Source organism: Macadamia integrifolia, chromosome 9 (genome assembly GCF_013358625.1).
Source record: "Macadamia integrifolia cultivar HAES 741 chromosome 9, SCU_Mint_v3, whole genome shotgun sequence".
NCBI lineage: Eukaryota > Viridiplantae > Streptophyta > Magnoliopsida > Proteales > Proteaceae > Macadamia > Macadamia integrifolia.
The window spans coordinates 17,326,976-17,334,261 of record NC_056565.1 but is presented as its reverse complement, the minus strand read 5'-3'; the positions used below and the strand labels follow the sequence as shown (position 1 = coordinate 17,334,261).

General features: G+C 36.8%; 1 protein-coding gene across 5 annotated transcripts; it reads left to right on the top strand.

The window, feature by feature from the left end:
* The first annotated feature begins 27 nt into the window (after positions 1-27).
* Positions 28-4,726, top strand: LOC122088361. 5 transcript variants are annotated; one of them, XR_006143053.1, is made up of 10 exons: positions 30-420; positions 513-582; positions 801-900; positions 1,046-1,115; positions 1,615-1,710; positions 1,837-1,936; positions 2,049-2,132; positions 3,438-3,490; positions 3,635-3,917; positions 4,243-4,726. XR_006143053.1 is itself a non-coding variant. In XM_042657605.1 (9 exons), the coding sequence occupies exons 1-9, from the start codon at positions 380-382 to the stop codon at positions 3,782-3,784; spliced, it is 753 nt and encodes a 250-aa protein (XP_042513539.1). In that variant the 5' UTR covers positions 28-379; the 3' UTR covers positions 3,785-3,996. The 5 variants fall into 5 exon arrangements, 4 of the variants coding, with proteins under 4 accessions (XP_042513539.1, XP_042513537.1, XP_042513540.1 ...); XM_042657605.1 differs by lacking the exon at positions 4,243-4,726 and having other exon boundaries at positions 28-409; positions 3,635-3,996; XM_042657603.1 differs by lacking the exon at positions 4,243-4,726 and having other exon boundaries at positions 3,635-3,996.
* The last annotated feature ends 2,560 nt before the right edge of the window (positions 4,727-7,286 follow it).

The following is a 7,286-nucleotide window of genomic DNA, read 5'->3' as shown; positions in this document are numbered from 1 at the left end:
TATTGCCAAGGTCACCCACTTTATGCTTTATCACACTGGTTTGGAAACTCAGGATCTATTTCATAAGAATATTCTTATCTTATTATATACCCTAGTTTTTTTTAATACTGGGGGATTGGGTTGGTATCTGACATACATCTCCTAGTTGGGACCTCTTATATGTTGGCTGCCAGCACCCCCATGCACAAGAAGTATATGTTGAGTCATGACAATTAATGACGGTTTCTTCTGCTTTTTATTGTTTGATTTCAGTACTTACCTTCATCCAGTACTATCTTGGCAGAATTTGATCCAGAGGATTGTCCACCTGATTGTTCAAGACCATGTGAAATGGTTTGTCCTGCAAATGCAATTTCACTAGAACTGTTACCAAGGGAAGATGGATCTACTCATGGCAAAGCTGCATGTGGTAAATTCCAGGTGTTATATGGAGTCAATATTATTTTTCAACTTCAAATATGTTGTGTATTGCGGTTTTCCTATGTCCTATTAAACATGAGATCCATATGTAGGGTGGAGTTATAACTGAACGTTGCTATGGTTGTGGCCGGTGCATTCCTGTATGTCCCTATGATAAAATAAGTAGGTATAATTTTCTTTATTCTTTTTCCTCTCATGTTGGCTTCTAATTCTTTTTCACCCTGGATCAACCCATCCTGTTATCCATTGATGCCGGTGCTAAAAAAAAAAAAATAATAATCGTAAATGGACCTTGTAAATTTCTTCTCTTCTTACTTTCAGTAGTGTTGGCTTTGATGTTCTAACATTAACGATGCTTTATTAAACTAATCTTGGTTAAGCTGTTTTAGGAGCTGCTACATATGTCAGAGATGCAGCTGAGACAGCTCAACTTCTTAAGAGAAGTGATGTGGATGCTGTAGAGATACATACTAGTGGAAGGTAGTGGGAATGAATTTCTTACAATGTCAGTAGTTCCAAAATTGGTACAGTAAGAGTTAAATTGACTTGAATTATATATTGAACTTCTTAACCTAACTAATGCCTCATAAAACTTATTAGCTTCACATTATTTGTTTATTTATAGGCAAACTGATTGTTTTGAAGAACTCTGGAATAGATTGGGAGATTCAATTTGGCATGTGAAGCTAGTTGCGGTAAGTACTTAACCAGACAAAAAGTATTGAAATTGAATTGATATCCTTAATTTTTAAAATTCAAGTTTGCATTTACTTGTTACCTGAAATGAGATCATATCATTATCTCTTTTGGAATTCTATAGCATTTGAGTGCATGAAGTGATGCTTTGAACTAGACTCTTCTTGAGTCTTGATGGGTTGGTGGTAGAAAGTAGAAACAGTCATCTTAGGTTTTAACCAGATACAATCCGAAATAAAGTCCATTAAATTGTTTGTTCAGGGTTTTGGTAATGATGTGAGAGTTGACATGAGTCCATTTCCTGTGAAGTCCTTGGCAAAAAGATGCAATTGGTTGAAGAAAATGAAAGGTATTCATCCTGGGTGGTGACAAAACATTTGTAGAAGATTTAAAATGTGGGTCTAATGAGATGTGCACAGCGCTTTGGGATATGAATTAGAAGTGTGTGACTTTTGTAGATTTCTTGGGGATCATCGATTAACCTTTCACTTCATCCAGGTTAGCTTACCATATATTGGGGATTCAACCGCTGCTACAATGAGCAGAGTATTCTCAATCATGGGTCCTCGTCTTAGCTGCTACAATCTATGGCAGGTGCGCCTTGCAATGTGTGGAGTTTCAAGAGAGCTACTTGAAGCTTACAATGCTTATGACACTTTTTTACAAGTCAAATTAGCCTTTTCATTTCTATAAGTGTCTGACACATTCTATTGGCCATAGCTGGATGGCCGTCCCATGAGTGGAGATATTGGAAAAGGTGCCACTAGGGAAGCTATTGCATTTGCTGTTCATTTGGCTGCACTAAGTGATAGACCTCATGGTATGGTGTCTTAAATAGCTATGTTAACCAAGGACCAAGGAAACTGATGTACAATTTTTATTCCATCTGTGAATAACTGCTAAACCTTGCCATATTCTGCTTGGGCGGAAAGGTTTTTTGCAGTTGGCTGGTGGCACCAACTTACAGACAGTTGATAGTTTGAAGAAAGCAGGACTTTTCAAGAAAACAGAAAATGGTATTCTGCTTATCTTTCTCTGTTTATTCAGAGCCTTTATCTTCTTTTGAGGAATATTTGAATAAAATCTGTCTGTAACACAATTTCCTTGGGGTCTTACCCAGCTTCTAAGAGATCTATGCACATATGGATATGGGGGACTTTAATAGGCTTTTTTTTTTTTTTTTTTTGAGGGGTGGAGGGAGTGAATAGCCAGGCCCCCCGCACCCCCGGGTCTGCCTTTGAATGTAGTCTAATCAGATGACATAGATTCTCTTTCCTACTAGGAGAATGGATCTCTGTGCTATTTGGATTACTTGACTGTTCGAGGGCATCCATCTGGAGATTGGCCACATGAAGAGTTCCCTTCTCCACTTAAGTCCCTCAGGTGTGTTGACCCCAAACATGTGATTGTTATCATATGAATTACTTCTTAAATAAAAATGAGGGCTATTAAGAGCACTGTTTTAGCACACATCAAGTCACCAACAGTCACCTCTTGGTGAAAATTCCCATTTGAAGTGGTGATAAAGTAGAAGAGCTTCTGAACCTCTTCAATCCCAACACTTGAGATGTGGTGCAAACTCCATATGTTAGTTGGAAATCTGCAGTATTTTGTCAGCACAGGTTGCAAGGCCTCTCTCATGGGTTTGTTTAACTAGTGAGCTTAATGCTGCGTCTGGCATGCATTCTAGGTCATAATGGATGCCAAGAAATTATAGCAAACACAGCCTTAATTTCAAAAAGGCCACTATATGATTCCAAACGCTTTCAAGGTATAGCTGTATAATAGTTCATTCTCCTTAACCACAGTTTAGAGTTGAGATCAGTAAGGGGTGGGGTGCCTGGATCCACAAAATCTTGAGGTTGAAAAGATGAGATGACAAATGTATAAAATAAATAGTAGATCCATATTTTAGGATCATGGATGAAAGACAAGGCTGTATTTGGTAATGATTTCTTGGAATGCAGTATCGACCTAGAATGCATTCCAATAAAGCATACTAAATGCAGCCTAAGTCTCCTACCTCATCACACGTTAACAAGTTTAAGGTGCCTTTCTTTAAGTAAATATTTCTTATTTCCAAGTATGTAATATAGCTCCACGTATCCTATTTCTCTCATTACATTTCTCTACAAATTAAGTAAATATTTCTCATTTTTGTATCCTCCTTAACTAGAAGAACTGTAAAATGTAGCACCATGCATCTAGTTAATCTTGCTAGTCATTACAGCTGTTTGCTATTATATACAGAAGCTTATATTCATGGTTGTATTGTGGGCTATGCTCGACATAGAAATTGAGGGTTGAAATGTGTATTGCAGGTTCACAGTATGCTTTAATTGGTGGGGTAGCTTATGGTGGCTATGCAAGGAAGGTTGGTCCTGTTATTTGTAGCCATTTTCTCCAATGTCATTCTTTCATTTCCTAGCTGAAAGCATTACATTTTATTAAAGTAAAATTGTTGAGCATTGGATCATATTAAGCTAACGCCAAGATCCCTGTATCAATATCTCTGCAGATTGTTGGAAGAGTTTTAAGTCAGATACAATCCCATTATGGCCTCATGCACATAGAGGATCACCCTGACTATTTCTTGGACGCACTTAAAGAGGCCCTCACTTTGGTTGGAACTGTCAAGTGCTATCATTTTCCTTCTGATATTTTCTAGAAGAAAATTCCTCCGGAAGAGATCCTCTCTGAAGTTTGATAGTGGCGCATGCACCATTGCTCTCAAATTCTACCAATATGTGTAAAGTTCAACAACAGCTCTTACATTTTGTTTGATGGTTAAGGAATTTCAGGTAATGTTATCACCATATGATGCCTTTTTTAAATTGATGCATATGAAAAGACCAATTTGATGGATGTTTCCGTTCTTTATCCTTACATCTCTCAATTTATAAAGGTGATAGGGTCAAAATGTTACCCAAATGCATAATGAGATAATACCTATATTAATATGAACAAAACCTTTTGCTTTTGCTCTCTTTCTTTTGGTTTCTTTTGCGGTTAAAAACAATAAAATGTATAATTTGACATAGTATCTTCTTTCCATTCTCACTGTTTGCAAGTGCTCATGAACAGCATTGTTGAAATGACCTTGAAAGTTTTTCTCTGAAACTCCAGTGAACCAAGTAGCTCGTTGAATCCCCCTTAAAGTCTGGAAATACACTGCGAACAACAGATGGTACAAAGAGCCATACAGCATGATTATCATGGTTATGATTATGATTATGATTATGGGTTTGTTATTGTTCAGGGGCTTACACCCTAAGGCTGCGTTTGGTTGCAAGGGAAATGGGAAAGGGAAGGGAAGTGAAGGGAAGTGCAAGAAATTTTTTTTCCCTTTCGAGTCGTTTGGTTGCAACAGAAGTGAAGTGAGATTAATTTACCAGAGTTGTTAGGTTGGATGTAAAATTGATGTAAAATAGATGTAAAATTTTAAAAAACTAGTATACCAACCAAACTTATTAAACTGTAACCAGTTACACCCCTTTCATGTTTCTGGCACAAGAAGAACAATATAATACTTTCCCTGAAAGATCAGATCAAATATTATGTAATGATGTTCTTTCATCTCTATCAGAATGTAAATCATTTTTGGGTCCTACACAGAGCCTAACAATCCCTGAAAGATCAGATCAAATATTTTCTGATCTAGAGAATAACCCAACTGTAAGGGCTTAACCCAACTGCCTAGCAGCACTGCCACTGAGCTAGAGGAGCATTGAGCTAAACAAGTGTCCCTTCTTTATTCATCGAATATTTTTATGACATTTTATTCTTTCCTTCTCAGTATGAGTTTCCAATGAATTGGGTGCTGGGCATCCTCAAGCTGCACGTTTGGCAATACTGGTTTAGTCATTGTCATTACTGGGGCCATGGCCTTGATCTTATACCGTAGAGTGTGGGGTTTTGCCAATAGCAATGAAAAGCAAGTAGCAAAATATGTGGCAAATATGAAGCCAGTGCTTGCCCTGTACAAGCTTCTTGAATTGAATTAAAAGAGCTAATTCTTCTTACATGGCAGTCAAGTATTTCACGGATACTGACACAATTGATTCAAATGCACAATCAATCGGAAACTCACACCCCATAGAACAAGCAACTGGGAAAGAAAGCATATGCGGTAGTATCTCAACATCTCAGGACAGAGTGCATATAGCATATATATGGCTGAATCATGACACACGACACTCCTTTAATTATAACACATTCATGTTTTAATTATCATATAATACAAGAATTTCTAAATTTCAAATGCAAGCAAGCATTGAACTTGAGAGAATTCAAACTGAACTAGTTATTTTGAGCCTATGAGACAGAGACTGAAACAGAACTCCTAATTTACACCAAATTGGTGACCCTGCCTTTGTTCCTTGGATGTAAAAGGACATAGTGAAAGATGGGTCATAAGGACCCAAATACTTGGACGACACAGAAATGCTATAAAGATAATGGGAAGCATCCCATGAAGTTATCTGAACAATTAAATCAAATGGATGGCAGATGTTTGGACTCGAGAGTAGAGACAAACTAGAAGATACTAAAATCTTGTGATCCATCCTGAGCCGTCAGCAAGACTAGTTGATCATTCAAAATAGGAGAAACCCATTTCAAAAACAATCGAGGTTCATCGCATAAAATGAAAATTAGTGAGATTTTATCACCGTTTTGTCTCTGCAACGACTTCCTTCGCGATAGAAAAGTTAAACAGAGGTCGTCTTGGAAGAAGCTATGAACAAAGCGAACCTATATAACAGAAATAATAAACAAAGAAAGGTATGAACACCATCGGAAGATCTAATTTTGTCTGTAAATGCATTCTATCAGCATTGCCAGAATGAGAACAGTAAAAAAAATCTATATGGATACAATATATTTCATCAAAGCAACATTCTACTGAAGATTTGCACATAAAAAACAGAAGATGCTTCATAAGAATAATCAAAGCATGCATAACTTCAGAATTGAGCCAATGGCTTATCATGGATTATGCATAAGATTGCAGCAACCTAAAGATCCTACCTCTTTAGTATTTATTTGGATGGTATAATAATCCATGAATTTTACTCTCTATGACACATTTCAGACTTAATACAGTAATTCTGATTCCTGATTATCTGATTATCGAAGTCTTTAATGCCATAACAGGAATCACAAATGCTTAATACAGTATTGCAGAATATAATATCTCTCTGACACATTTCATCAAACACTTGAGGTGAGTTTTGTGCTCGTTGAGGACTAAGGAAGTGAAGCAACAAAATAAAATGGAACAAATAGAGAAAGAAATCAAATTTAAAGCTTTATTATTCGAGCAAGAATGAAGAGATATTTTGGCCATAAAAATGTACCCAATTCAAAAACAATTCAAATTTGTGTTCTGTGCTCGTTGAGGACTAAGGAACCAAAGCGAGTCTTCACAGTAGGAGTGAGAAAGAAGAATGTTGAGACGCTATCATGGAGTAATCTATGTTTTGTGCTCGTTGAGGACTAAGTAACTGAAGCGAGTCTTCATAGTAGGAGTGAGAAAGAAGAATGTTGAGAAGCTATCATGGAGTCATCTCCGATTGTCACTCTCTCTCGTATCTCTTTCTTCCCTCCTAAACCTAATAGAACCAAAGAGGTTTTGCTTCGGCCATGGAAAGTGAGTCGTGAGAGGGTAAGAGAAAGAGATCGTGAGAGTGGGTTTTTATTTTTCTTCCTATTTTGGTCGGAAAATAAAAAAGAAAATTTTAATGTTTAAGTTTTTTCAGCAGAAATGGAGATATTACAAAAGGTACCTTCAAAATACTACATGGTCGATTACTCATGTTTTCCGAGAGGGTACTAGTGTGGCCGATAAGCTTGCGAAACATGCTGCTACTTCAAGACAAACAACTATCTGGGATGACACTCCTAATTTTATTTTGGTAGATGTAGTCTAGGATGCTCACTAGAGACCTAGGTTTAGATTGTAAAAAAAAAAAAAATTCCCTTTGCTTTGATTGGGTTTCTCTTCTGCTGATGGCAATGCTGAAGGTGGAAGAGTAACTCAATGGTTTTCATTTGTAATCTCTTTTATAGTTCAGATTCTTTATTAATACAATATATTTACTGATTCTTAGCAAAAAAAAATATGCTCATGAGAGAGAGAGAGAGAGAGAGAGCATGATCTCTCCATATTT

Coding starts and splice junctions, on each gene's coding strand:
- LOC122088361 (XM_042657603.1), top strand. CDS start 331: ATGGTTTGTCCTGCAAATGCAATTTCACTAGAACTGTTACCAAGGGAA. Junction 1,937..2,048: donor ACTAAGTGATAGACCTCATG/GTATGGTGTCTT, acceptor TTGGGCGGAAAG/GTTTTTTGCAGTTGGCTGGT. Junction 2,133..3,437: donor TTTCAAGAAAACAGAAAATG/GTATTCTGCTTA, acceptor TGTGTATTGCAG/GTTCACAGTATGCTTTAATT.